This window comes from Protomyctophum bolini (genome assembly GCF_963924005.1).
Source record: "Protomyctophum bolini genome assembly, chromosome: 17".
NCBI classification, from domain to species: Eukaryota; Metazoa; Chordata; class Actinopteri; order Myctophiformes; family Myctophidae; genus Protomyctophum; species Protomyctophum bolini.
In genome coordinates, this window is record NC_137878.1 from 14,870,155 (window position 1) to 14,884,434 (window position 14,280).

The following is a 14,280-nucleotide window of genomic DNA, read 5'->3' on the forward strand; positions in this document are numbered from 1 at the left end:
TTGCTCATTGTTAATTTGCTGACTAATCATTCCGTTAACATCTTTATGACTTTTAGTAATGAGTAGACCTACTCCAAGTATAAATGTGAATAACTATTCTAAATCATTTTTTTTGTTGTTTTCTTTTTTTCATGCCAAGCCGCCAGTTGTAAATTATAATGTAATTTGCATATTTTAACATATTTATCCTGTCTGTCTGTCTGTCTGTCTGTCTGCCTGTCTGATTTGACTCATCGCACCTGGTGCTACCAGCCGCTACCTCTACGTCACGAAGCCACGTGGCCGTGGGGCTAGCCAATTACAGTCGTGGATCTGCTCAATAATGTCTGTGGACCCCAGTGGTCTGCCCTATGGGTCTGCCCTGGTCTGCCCCTGTGCCCCACTGCACTGAGCCCACTCGCTACCTAACCTGATCCATGATTTTTCACCTGGACGGAAAATGTCCGCGGACAGACGACAGACCATGCCGGCTCAAACCAAGCTAGCCTTGTGGGCGCAGTCACCGGCCACTAAGATAAGGATGGCCGCATTAAAGTAAGACATTACGAGGAAAAGTAGCAATATTAGCCAAAAGGTAGCAATATTAGCCAATTTCATAATTTTAGTTTGAGGGAGCATTGAGTTACTAACTTACTACAAGTTGCCGTTGTTGGATGTGCGCTCAGTACAGAACAGAAAATCACCGGGCTTATCGAAGAAAGTCGCCATTGTTGAGCGTGAAGTGAAATATTTGTGCATCATTAAAACAGCTCCGTGCGCAATCTTAAACCCGCTCCCCCGTACTGTACACGTATGCTACGTGTGCCATGCGCGCAATTACGCACGGCCTCCCTCCCTCTTTCCTCCTTCCTTCCCCCTGGTCCCTCAGTCATTCACTCTCTCTCTCTCTACATACACGCACACACATACACGCGCGCTCACGCTATCTCACATTTGGTGGGAGAAAGTAAAGAGAGGGAGAGAGAAGGAGAGAGAGAGTGATTTCAGCCAGCGTCTCTCTCTGCTCTCTCCGTTTAGGCACTCATCCCGTCTGACTCAATGGGGCTCTAGCACTAGGGGTTCAAAGCGTAACATAAACATATTTATTCACCCCATAACCCCATTTTTGTATTTAAAGTTTTTGTAACACAACTATAGGTGATGCATTAAAGGGAGCGTCCGTAAGAGAGGTAACCACGTCTCCAGAGGCGTGCCTTTTTTCTTTTTCGTCCTCTCAGAAGGTTCGGTCGCGGATCTTTCTGTGAGAGGAGGATAACCTCCACAGTAGCTCCGTTTACTGTCCAGCCCGGCCGCTGAGCTACCCGCATCAGTTATGGATATTCCAGTTTGCTCCTTTCGGAAGAAGCGGAGGCCTTGGAGTGTGGACTTTTCATCCTTCGCCTTAGTAACCGTTGCGCTCGCCCTGTGCCAAGCTGCCGTGGCCAGTGCAGGTAAGATGATGGCTTTGTCTTTCTTGTCCACCTTTTGTTAATGATTTATGTCCATCTAACATAAAAGAATATATACAGTATATATACATAAATATTTTTTGTTCTAAACTGAACAAATCCATACATTCTTTGACCTGCATGTGCGCTCTTATGCACATTCCAAAAGCTGCAGTTTGGCATTCTTTTGCCCACAGGGGACGCTTGGAAGTGAATGTGACCGTGATGACAGTGGACACGTTATTGCCAATTGAGAAAATAGCTACATTCTTTTTTGGGTCAATTTGTCTCTTTCCTTTGGCCAAGCTGTTATATAAACTCCCAAGAGGCCAACATTGGAGGCAGCCCAGCCTATTGACAGGTGTCATGATATCCCCCAGTGGGTGCAGCTCAGCTATTCCAGGAATTCATTGAGCATTTTTAAAAGGACAATATGCATTTTCCTTTTAAAGTGTGTTCAGTTATAGAAAGATTTATATGCAACGGTTATTTTAACAGGCCAAACACCCACATCTATGCAGATGTATTTCGTTGCAACGTTTCTAGGATGGAGCGGTGTAAAAATGCTCTGAAACATACCTCACCTTTTATTATTCTCTCATGCAGCTTAGTTATAGCTTTTATCTCCGTTATAATTGTTTCCCCCCCTCAGTTTTCAACTGATTTGACAGGCCATACATTACATAGCTAATCCACCAGTATAGGCCATGCAATAAAGAAGCCAGTGGGCTCTGGAGGGACACTTGATTTGCTGTTTACCAGTTTAGCCTGTGGCCCCCGCCCCTCCCCGGACCCTGCCACCGGTTCTGAGGAGAGGTTTGGGTAATATCATGGCATGTAGGATGTGACAATGATGAATGATTATTATTATTATAAAATGTTTGTGTTTGTTTGTCAAAACACAGAAATGGCTTTATGTAGTTGTGTGAACATGCATGCATGTTTCAAATCTTCTAACTTTTACTTTAAACTTAAACTTTAACTTTAACTACTCAAGTTCAACAACTTGAGTATACAAGCAATTCAACTGATTTCGTCACTTATGGTTCAACAGTGCAAAATGTAGCCTGTACTTTTTGTAGTTTCTATTTGTACGTAGGCTACCCTATTATTCAGTTTTTTTTTGTTTTAAGTAAACTATCTCCCACCAACTTGTAGTAGTGTAGGCTATTATTGAATTATGAACGGTGTGACTGTGAATGCACATTCGTTGCCTGACCACTAGTTGTCTTCCTCTGGTTATTTATAACACAGGAACACAGGCTACCTGATTGTCTTGTGAGGAGTGGGCTGCAGTTATATTATATACACTACAGTATCTTCTATATTTGCTGTTATACTGAATACAATCTACATAATAGTTGATTGCCACAGTTTGGCAAAAGCCTATATGAAGAATCAGCGTAATCATTTTGTTCCAAAATGAGATAGTAGACCATTCACCATTTGAATATTAAAATAATTTGATAGATTTTTTCTTTTTTTAGGATAGTTGCCAACTTGGGTCTTTCATAACTTTGCAGCGCACCATCAAAGTTAGACTCCCCCTAGCCTCGGTACCCAGGCATCGGCACACTCCCCCTTGCACAAAAAAGGAGCTTTCAAATTTGGAAATTAAACTGAATGCCTTTTGAACACTTTGGTCTAAAAGCCTAAAATAGCCTAGTATTTGCCTAATTATATTTAGAACACACGCCACCTAGGCTATAGGTAACCGAAATGTTAAAGAGACGGCCATTGTCTATTCACAATCTAGTGTTGTTATGTTTTAGTGCATTTCTGATGCTTGATTATAATAATTTGGCACATTCTTTTTCGTTATGTTCTTTGGCTCCTGCAGCGTCATGTTTAGATCTCAGGAGGTGATTGTACGTTCCTGTGTGTATTTTGGAGACAGAAGCCTTTTTTTCTTCCTTTTTTCTTTTTTTAACCTTTCTATGAATAGGTTATTATACAGTGGGAGCGCGCGCACCAGAGCTGAGCGTGTCGGTCCGCGCAGGAGAGCGCAAGTAAGGGGCTTGAGTGAATGCGTTTAGTGTCTCCTCTCCTCGTCTATGCGCGCTTTGTATACACTTCATGTTTGTCTATATGTGTGTGTAAGGCTATGGATTTTGTTCCCACCTGTTGAGGGTGTGGAAATGTATGCCGCATGAATGTGAATGCGCCTCTGTCCGTCCAGCACCTTGACGTGTTGTGTTTAAAGATGTGTAATGATTAGAAATGGCGTGGCTTGCACTAAGGTGCTCTTTTTACCTTACAAAAATGCATTTCCAGCCCATGTACCTTGCGATAAAATCACAGCTATGTACCAGCTACTATACAGTGTACAAAGTAGGCCTAACGCTCCAGTTTTCCTATGGAAGCTGCTGTGTGTGCGTTCCTGTGCACGGATAGGCTGCATCCAGTTTGCCTTCTCATAAACTCTCTCTGCAGCCATGCAGTGAGTTGTGGGTCGTTTCTTTTCACACAGTAGTGGATGGCAATCATGGCCCTTCCTTTGACTTGAGTGTAAACTATAAAGCACCCCACCCAGCTAGTGAAAGACCGATTTAGAGAAAACTGTAGCCGCTTCAGAAAAAATGCCCGTTTGTCCCCTTTTCGCTCTCTCTCTCCCTCTCTCTCTCTCCCTCTCTATCCCTCTCTCTCTCTCTCTCTCTCTCTCTCTCTCTCTTTTAAGTGTTTATTCTCTTTTCCCTGGGAAAATGAGACGACGAGAGAGGTAGCCCCTGTACAGCCACCCCATGGCACATGAAAAGAGTGGTGGAAAGGAGCATGAAAGCAGGGTTTTGTTGCGATGAGGAGAAAATAGGGGCAATATTTTCTTGACATGGATGTTCCCCAACCTCATTTTCAAAGCAGAGTTCTTCTCAAAGGCCAGTCTGTCTCACTTCAGCTTAACATAACATACTCTCTCCCCACACTTACACCCTCCCTCTCTCTCTCTCTCTCTCTCTCTCTCTCTCTCTCTCTCTCTCTCTCTCTCTCTCTCTCTCTCTCTCTCTCTCTCTCTCTCTCTCTCTCTCTTCCTCTGGGGTAGTGAATGGGCCTTCTATGTGTATCAGTCCAGCTCAGGCAGCTGTAGCCGCTGCACAGCATACCTGTGACTTTGCGTAAGTGTGTGGACATTTCTGTCAACTCTGTTGGGTCACATCATGCGATGCAGGGCCACTGATGGGTGTCTGGTATCCCTTTGATTTATTCTCATCTTCTCCAGAGGCAAGTTGGGCCTACACTGAATACATTCACATCCACACTCTCATAAACTCTATCTTTGTCATCCTCTCAATTTATTTGTTTCATCTCTCTCTCTGTTTTAACCTCATCTGTCTCTGTCTCACACTGTCTCTCCTCTCATTCTCATTCTCGTCTCGTCTCCTCCTCTCATGCCTAACCCTAACCCTATATCCTCTCTGCTTTGGTGTCATATACACAGTCCAGTTTCTCCAGTTTAACAAATAAGACAATTCAACTCATTTACTGAGTGTTTAATCCCAGCATTGGCTCTGCACAATAAATCCCAATTATGTTAAAGCTACAGTACAATCAGTTACTTTCTGGTCATCTCCAAATGGACAGAGCTAATTGCAACCGTAAGGTCCGTAACACCCAGGATTTGAACCCTGCATTGTAAACCCTACAGTACGTACATGGAAGATATTGAGCTTGAGAGCTTCAGCCAGGGCAATCTACATAATACTTGTCAGCCAGAGCCAGTAGGTGGCCCACCTATGCACCAGGGTGCATAGGTTGCATTTCTCAACGGAAGTTTAGGGAGAGACCACCTCCAACCACTGAAGACGTGCTAGTAGCATACACATTAAAGCCACATATAGTCATTAAAATAACTTCCGGAAGGCAGCTTTGATTTAACGCTGTGTTAAAATTACACTGGATTTTAGAGTGAGAATGTGGTATTCACTCCCCATGTCAGGCATTCCAAAAAATCTCAGCATTTCCACATATACAGAAGATAACAGATATCCTATTACTATATCTTACCCACAGTATAGAATCCCACAGGCCACCACCAGGGTGCTTACAGCCCTGGTTGCTGTCAACGTGTTAACCTCGCTGGCAGTTTAACGGTCATTCTTATTGTCTGTGGACAGCAAGGGCAGACTAATGTGCACATTAATGACTAATGAGCTGGCAGAATAACCATGCACACACACACACACACACACACACACACACACACACACACATAGTGACATAGGCATGTGTGCGTGGTTATTCATGCCAGCTCATGTGTAAACCGCTGGTCACCGTGGCCACTGCATGGCAAGCACTTTACAATGAGCATGATAGGACTCGACATGAACTATATACACTCACCATAATATAGTGCTACCCAACCACCATGAAAATACAATACAAACTGTCTTACCTTATCTTATCTTATCTTATCACCCCATCCTGTCTTAGCGGCATAGACCACAGGTATACAATTACACTTATCCACCATGCACCAGGGGGTAATATGAGGTCCCCTCTCAAATCATCAACATTCCCTCACAGCATGAAATCCCCCTTGCAGACAAACCCACAAGCACCGCCGATGCAAAGGGAACATCAAGAACCACATGGCTAGACTGACAAGCAACCTCATCCCTCTTTGCCACAGCCGCTGGTTGGCAAAGAGTGGGAGAGAGATCATTCAGTCTCAGAAGACGATAGTTCTGCCAGAGGGGTAGAGAGGAGAGCGTGCCGACTTTATAATGACAGAGTGTCTGTGTGGAATTCTATTCCCAGTCGCTGCTATTTAGCTGCTGCTAGGAGGCAAGAGGAGGTGGGTGTGGGAGGCCAGATGTGTGCTGCTGCAACATGCATGCATAATGTACAGTACAGTGCATCTCTTTTACAGACCCCACAGTCTAGCCATGGCAGCCCAGGGTCATCTCAGCTTTCCCCCAGAGCCAGCTGGGTGGGGTTGGCCACACAAGACGACTAGGCGAGACACGGAACGTTTAAACGAGTATTTGAAAGTCATGTTACTCAAATGTGATTAACATCTCATAGCAGGTGATGCTATTTTGTGCCAATAGCCATGCATTAATGAGGAACACAAATCAGAATGGCTATAACTGCTTTGTTGCCTGGAGCCCCTATGGGTCTACTAGCTCCCCTCCTTTTCCCCTCTACACCAAATATCTTGGCACGACAATACAAACAGCTGAGCTTGCAGATCTGCTACTTTTGCCTAATGTTCATCCCTGAATAGGGACGCCATAGGGTTCATGTGGTTAATCACTATCAATTGTCAATGTGAGACTGGTATACAAAACGAACAGCACATAATGGTATGTCCCCTCATCATCAGAGTGACATATGGACACGAGTGTATTGATTTGAGCTCTGCACTAACAGAGGAACTTTGGAGCAATAGAAAGCTCCTGTTGTATGAGTAAAGGGATTTTGTGTTGTGTATTGTATATTTTAATGTATTATACTTTTTAAAGTTATGGGTTTTCGATTATTGTTTGGACCCAATGTTTTATATTTGTGTCAATAAAGTGACACAGTGATAAAACTAACCACAGGAATTTGACGAGGTCTGACGACAGACATTATTGATAATAATACACTAGAGAGGCATATGATGAACTATATATAACTACATAAATGCATTCAGTACTAAAGTAGCTTATTTTCATTATTTCATTATATTCAAGCAGAATGGGGTAGAAATGTATTAAATTCCTTTATCCTTTTCTTTTTCCCCCCGATAATATTTACCATGTCTGAATTAGTCTCTGATTAAATAAAAACCAGCAGTACCTGCAATACCGTATAGACACAGACACCACATCACATTTCAAAGCAGCAGGTCTTCAACATCTCCTCAGGCAGTATAAAGTAGGACCATAAAGGTGTCAAAATGTTGGGTTTTCTGAGGTGGGGATTTCCATGCATAAGAAAAACTACGGTAGCTTCTTGTTTTGCTTCTTGCTTTCACAAATCCACACACCTCTTTAGGTACAAATAGCATTTGGTCACTTTGATCGCTAGACTTTGAAATGAGTAGGCTAATAGTCTTTCTGTGTCCAGAAATGTTTTGACAGGGCTCTTCCTCGACACTATCTTTTAAATAATGTTGTTCCTGATGTAATTTATTTATAGATGCAGGTTTCTCCTATATTTCTCCTATACTCCTATATATGTCCTGAATCACTTGGAGACCCAGAGGGGGCCTGTCGATGACAGTCAAGGCACTCCCTCCGTTGATAGAGCCACATTTACCTCAGATGCCCCCCCCCCCTCTAAAAAGTATAGTATGTGTGTGCTAAGTCACGGAGCAGAGGTGGGACCCATTGTGTTTGTATAAAGTATTAACCTCTGGCAGTCTGTGGGCTAAGTAAGTATAGTCATATACCCCGTGGTGAAGAGTTACTATTGTCTCAGACACTTTATTTGACTTAAGGACTGGGTTTCCCAGTGTGTCTCGTTGGCTCAGCTGGCCGGTGCTCTCCCACACATGGGCTGCTCGGTGACATCATGGGTGATGGGTGTGAACCCAACTCGTAACCTGTGGTGCGTGTCACCCCCCTGTCTGTTTCGTGTCAGTCACCACCACTGTCCCACAACACACAAAGGCTTTAGATGATCCTTTCCATATGATGATAAGTTGTGGACTTTTCACACGGTTTTAATAGGTCACTGTCAGATTTTTTCCAGTGACATCAGAGGCTCCCTCCATATTTATTTTGATCTCTGTCTTTCGGAGGTCATATACAGAGGCCTTGCAGGGCCAGTGGTCAGCCTTCGTGGCACCAAAATGGTGTATATATATATATATTGACTAAAATAGTCGACCCACTATAGGGCCCATCTTCTTGGAGTTAAATTAACGCTCCAGATTAGTTTGTAGGGTCAAATGAGAAGGCAGTAATCCTGGAGTTTATGGGAAATTAGTTCATGACCAGTCGGTTCAAATCTTACGTTGTCTGGGCGTGGATGCAAAGGGTGAATGGGAAACTCTAGCACCTACTGTACAGTCATTATCCCGTTGAGCAAAGCACCAGTCGGTTGCTATAGCAGTTCCAGACTGTGTGGTACTGTGGTTGCACTGGGCAGCTCCCAGGTGTGAGTGGGCGTAACTGAGTGTGAAGCAGGACATTGCAGTCAAAGAGCATCTGTGCTCAGCCATGGAAGTACTGAGTGTACCCGCTAGTTAAGGCCCCATGTGTTCCTACATAGCAACTCTAGCTCTTAGAGTCTACAGATGTAAATGGTACATTTGTAGACTCTCAAGAGTTACAGATGGATAAATTACAGTACATTATCCACCCTCAGCCTCCATGTCCTCATATAGAAACCGCACACCATTCCAGGACATTACACGCTGGCAATGCCACCGTGGCGCAGACCCAGACTGGCAGGGCACCACATGGAATACAGCATTGTGTGAATCACTTCGGGCACGGCACACGTTGGAAGCAGCGGCGCGTCCCACCAAAAGGGAACGCTGTGTATAGAGAAAACCTCACATGAGGTGGCCCGGCGGTGCTCTGACTGTCAATGACAGAGTGGTTTAGAGACGCGACTGGCCTCCAGAACCGCACAGAACCGTGCTGCGTGCTGGTGGGCTCGGTTCCCACTGGGCGTTAGCTTCTCCGCGTACTGTACCCTCCGCTATCACAGCTATCTCAGTTACAGCTATAGACCGAGATGAACTACTAGACACCAGAGTGTACAATCCAGCTGTTAATGCTGGAACTGTAAAGTTTACCCGGTAACATTTACACTTATAGAATTAAACAAAAACAAACACTACAGATGTTGCTGTGCTGTGCAGTGGTGCAGTAGACATTGAATACCGTCATTAAAACAGCAGGGTTTCTCAACCAGGGAGTGGGGACCCGAAAGTGGGTCGACTGATTTCCTAGCAGTGTCACAGACAGTGTATTGGTTGTATGTGACTTGACTTACTTGACTTAGTCCTCTTTACCCTGTTGAGGGGCATAGGGCGTTCACCAGAGCTCTCCATCTCACTTTCTTCTGGGCCTGGGCTTTTGCTTCCTGCCAGCTCATTCCAATGTTCTTTAGGTCTTGGAGAGTGGAACGTCTCCAGGTGTTTCTCGGCCTACCCTGTTTGTTGTATGTAACTGTATGTTGGAATTCACCAATGCGGGTACGTTCAGTGTATTGGTGCATATTTTGTATCCATAGCTTCCCGCAGTTTAAAATTGACATGATGATCTCTCCACCACATTAGCAGGTGCAGCAGTATTTCATTCCAAATCCACATGAATAAGTCCTGTTTCAAAAAGCCTCTATTTGTTACAGTGCGGGTAGCTATGATGGATTTTCTATCCGTGTACATCTACTTACATTACTGAGCATTATAAATAAATCGTAACTATAGAGCAAGATGCTGAAATTACAACTTGCAATGAGCTCTGCGCATACAACGCCTAGCCATCATGGTCAGCTGGCAGCCTGGTGAGAGAGATGGCCAAACAGAGGCACATAACCAGTAATTGAGGATAAACTTGGGTTTGTTTTGTCGTGCATTCGTTTTTGTCCTGAATAGCTTTGGAGGTCTTTGATGTTCTTCTTATTCTGCTTTCCGTTTTTGGTTTGTGTTATTTCACATGCATCTGACATTGTGTTCTCTCACTCACATCCTGTCTTCCAAAATCTCTCTTCCTTTTCTTGTGGAAAAACTCTCATGCAGGGTGAAGCGTAAGGTTTTATTCAGACATGCACAGATAGCAGAAAAAGTGAGCACATCACAGCAGAAACAAATGGGCACATTGGGCAGAGCTCAGCCTCCTACCTTGGCTCCACCTAGAGAACACTCTCCTCTCTGTTGTGTCCTCCTCCTCATCAATTCTCTCCCTAACCCCCAGAAAGCAATCTCAAAGACCTCTAGTGTGCCTCCTCAGTCCTCACACACAGAGTAGGAGGGCTGCTATTCTTGCTCTAAGTAAGCTGCCATTAAATTGTAATATTCTATTATGTAAATCAGAACATGACACTAGACTAGCCTAATGGAGGAAAGCAAATAGGAAGAAATGGACAGCTCTCCCCGCGTGATCAGCAGCAGAACTGGTCCTATTACTGGAATTGTATGGCCCCTTGAGATGTAGCACCTCGTTTTAGAGGGGGTCCTATACACATAAGTAAAAGATTACATACAATACAAATACACAATTTGTATACAAATACACATAAGTAAAACATTACATACCAGTAAGAAGCCCTGAGGGCGAGAAGCGACCTCGCGAGGTCGTGTACACGCATCCGCCTGGGTGATGGCAGACTGCTGAGCGAGCGGTTACGCTTTGGCATGGGGGGTCAGATCAACATATGGAATGAATTCTGTACTGGCCATATATGGAGCGTGTCTTGAGTGTACAGGGTTTGATGAGGGTTTGATAATGTCAAAACCGGTCAGCTCCATATATGGAGATCTAAGGGTGGTAATGGTGGCAGTGTCTTGAGTGTACAGGGTTTGATGAGGGCCCAGGTAGGGCCTTAATTTTCGTTTGAATGGACAGGTATCAGTCAAAAGGGAGACATCGAAGTGGAAGGACGGGTGGGGAAGGATGAAAATATGGAATGTCAGAACAGGTCAGCTCCATATATGGAGATGTAAGGGTTTGAGGTTTGAGGTCAAATGTAGAGTTGCTGGCCGGCTCCATAAATGCAGATCTAGGTAATAATCCAGTCTTCTCAGTGTATGACTATCCAGGGTTTGATGAGGTCAGTGTCGTGATCTTCATATATGGAGACGGCCATATGGAGCGTGTCACGAGGCGTGATGGACTGATGGCCATATATGGAGGCGTGACTGACTGACTGACGGACGGGTTTTGCAGGTTTTTATAGTAATATGCGACCTACGATCGCAAGAATACAAATACACAATCTATTAGAGTAATTTGAGCGTACATTTGTGGACACCAGCTCAGGTCCGATCCGACAAGCCATAGACCGTCACATATGCGGAAGTGGTGTTAACGCCTGTGTTCTGCCTGTGCTCTGACGTCACTCATTTAACTCATTTAATCCAGCGTTTGCAGTTTCTGTTTGAGTCCGTCTGACTTTATTTACTCTTCAGAAGCGTTAAAATTGTTACTGCGCAGGCCCGGACAGTTGGCTCAACCGTCTGGGCACCTAGGCTGCCAAGCCAGCCTGACGGCATGCCGTGGGTTCGACTCCCGAACCCGACGGCCTTTGCCATGTGTCACTCCACATCTCTCTTCCCTTTCGTGTCTATCTACTGTTCAATAAAGGTATAAAAAGCCCCCAAAACTAGCCCAGAATGTCCGCATTCTGTTCAATCACCGCAGATGCCGCCTTCAAAAAGTGTTTAAAGACGGCACTGAAACAGGAGGTGGATGGCGGCGAAAATTTGGCTACGGCCGATCACATGACATGCACCTCCATGCAGTGCAATACATGTTGGGTTACAGGTGCATGATGGGATGCCGAGTTTTTAGTGTTACATGAATGTATTATTATTATTATTACTTTAACATTTTTTCATGTACAGTATTTTCTTTTTGGACACGTGGCGTTAGATGTGAGTGAACCTCTACCGGTATGAAACATTACATACATACAGTACAAATACACAATACACACACACAGCCAGCTTGCTCACCATCTCCCACCCAGGCAGCCCTCAACTCATTTTAAACAAAAATTATTAGTTAGAAAAGCACCTATATGGTGTTATAGGGCCATGCTCATTTATCTTAACAGGCAATTCTCCCTTGCCTCCATGCACCGTGTCTGTAACAATGTCTGTGTTGTGTGAAGGTGAGAGGTGAGGGGTCGTGGTGTCAGCTGGAGTGTGTGTCCGGTATTTGGCACTGTTGTATTGGAACGCCTGTGGTGGTAAAGAAGAAAGGATAGAAAGCAAACACGCATACACGCACCCACTCACAGTTGCGCACACACACACACACACACACACACGCACACACACACACACACACACACACACACACACACACACACACAGACACACAGACACACGCACGCACGCAACACACAGAGCACACAAAGTACACAGAGAAAAGGGTGTCTAATGGCTCCAAGGCCAGAGGTCAACCAGGGAAATGAGGGGTGACCAGGGCTGACGTGATGTCACTGTAGTAGTATCACTATTGGACTTGATTAACGTCAGACAGACACTAACAAAATACTACAGTGATGGTCCCAGGCATTCACGGTGGCATGTGTGCACGTGCGAGAGAGCAATCATGTACACTGTAATTTAACTCTGAGAGGGTACAAATGGATGTGTGTGTGTGTGTGTGTGTGTACAGTATGTGTGTCTAGTCGTGTATACCTGCTATAATTGATGTGTTCATATAGATGCCAGAGCTCGTTGGTCCTGCGAGTGTGATGTGAACAGGCCCATGGTGTTTGCCCAGCCAGTGTTTAGACAGCGGGAGCTGTTTGAGGCTCCATGTTTGTCTGTGGTCCGTTAGACGTTATACAGCCTCTGCAAATGCAATGCATGCTTGAGGCGGAGATGTATGGACGCACTGTGATTCACTGTTTACTGGAGAGGCACTGGTCGGCATGCGCTGGCATTGTTTGTCTTTTGTGGGGGTGTGTGTGTGTGTCTATTTCGGTGTCCCAATATACCGTGTGTGTATTCAGCTGTGACACGTATGTGTCTATCCTACGTTTGAACCTTAAGTGTAAAAGATTATTAGTTAGTTTGTTTGTATGTATGTACTGATTTGTTCTCAATTACAATTTTCAATCTAGGCATTTAGCAGGCTCTTAATCCAGAGCGATTTACAGTAAGCAAGAACAACGCGAGGCAATAGAGCGTCGCAGTCCCGTCCCCTTTCATGATGACGACAGGCCCAGGAAATAATTCCCCATGCATTTTTCCCACAGACATTTAAAAAAGTATTCATTTAAAGATCTGTAAGCCTCGAACAAAACCAACTCGGATTGTGACAAAACAATATTTTGGGCCGAACAAATAAAGAAAAACAACAAAACAATGTGCCCTTTTTTCCCTTTTCTAATTATTTGTTCGGCCCAAAAAATTGTGTTTGTTGTCATGATTTGTCACAATCCGAGTTGGCTTTGTTCGAGGCTTACAGATCTTTAAATAAATACTTTTTGAAATGTCTATGGGAAAAATGCATGGGGAATTATTTCCTGGGCCTGTCGTCGTCATGAAAGGGGGCGGGACTGCGACGCTCTAGTATAGTACATGTATATTATGTCCATGTATATCATGTGTCTCCCTGCTTGGCACTCAGCATCAAGGGTTGTCCCTGTGACTGGCTACTACTGCGTCATGTCCAGGGTACTAAGTTGTACATCATGGTTGGGGGATTTTCACACTACAGAAACAGAAGATTGGCTCCTGCCACATGGCTCGGCAAGGCTTATTTATTACTCTTGATTGAGTAGCCACTGGATAAATGATGTGTCATAAAAACTCAAATTTATATGAGTGTGTGTGTGTGTGTGTGTGTGTGTGTGTGTGTGTGTGTGTGTGAGTGTGTGAGTGTGTGTGTGTGTGTGTGTGTGTGTGTGTGTGTGTGTGTGTGTGTGTGTGTGTGTGTGTGTGTGCGTGCGTGCGTGCGTGCGTGCGTGCGTGCGTGCGCGCGGGTGCATGCGTGTGTGCGCGCGCCTGTGTGTGAGGGACATGTCTTTTATTGCTTGAAAATGGCCTCAACATTGGTCTCAAATGGCCCCATCCCATCTGTCTGTCAACAACTATAGCTATTCCATCTAGTGGTGGCTGAGGAGAACAGCAGTAATTGAAAACATCAATTAAGGTTCAAATCAGTCATTATCAGATAGATTACATTATTTTGTCACAGGTTTGTTCACCTTAGGGTCAGCAGTAACTTCCAGGATCTTT

General features: G+C 44.5%; 1 protein-coding gene across 12 annotated transcripts in view; it reads left to right on the forward strand.

The window, feature by feature from the left end:
- Positions 1-866: 866 nt before the first annotated feature.
- Positions 867-14,280, forward strand: part of col11a2 (collagen, type XI, alpha 2) — an 84,079-nt gene continuing 70,665 nt past the window's right edge. For 8 of the 12 annotated variants that reach the window (XM_080787620.1, XM_080787629.1, XM_080787628.1 and 5 more), the window contains exon 1: positions 867-1,430. In XM_080787620.1, coding sequence (XP_080643746.1) covers positions 1,313-1,430 — 118 coding nt within the window. In that variant the 5' untranslated portion in view covers positions 867-1,312. The remainder of the gene's footprint in view (positions 1,431-14,280) is intronic. The other 4 variants (XM_080787631.1, XM_080787622.1, XM_080787621.1 and 1 more) reach the window with 1 other exon arrangement.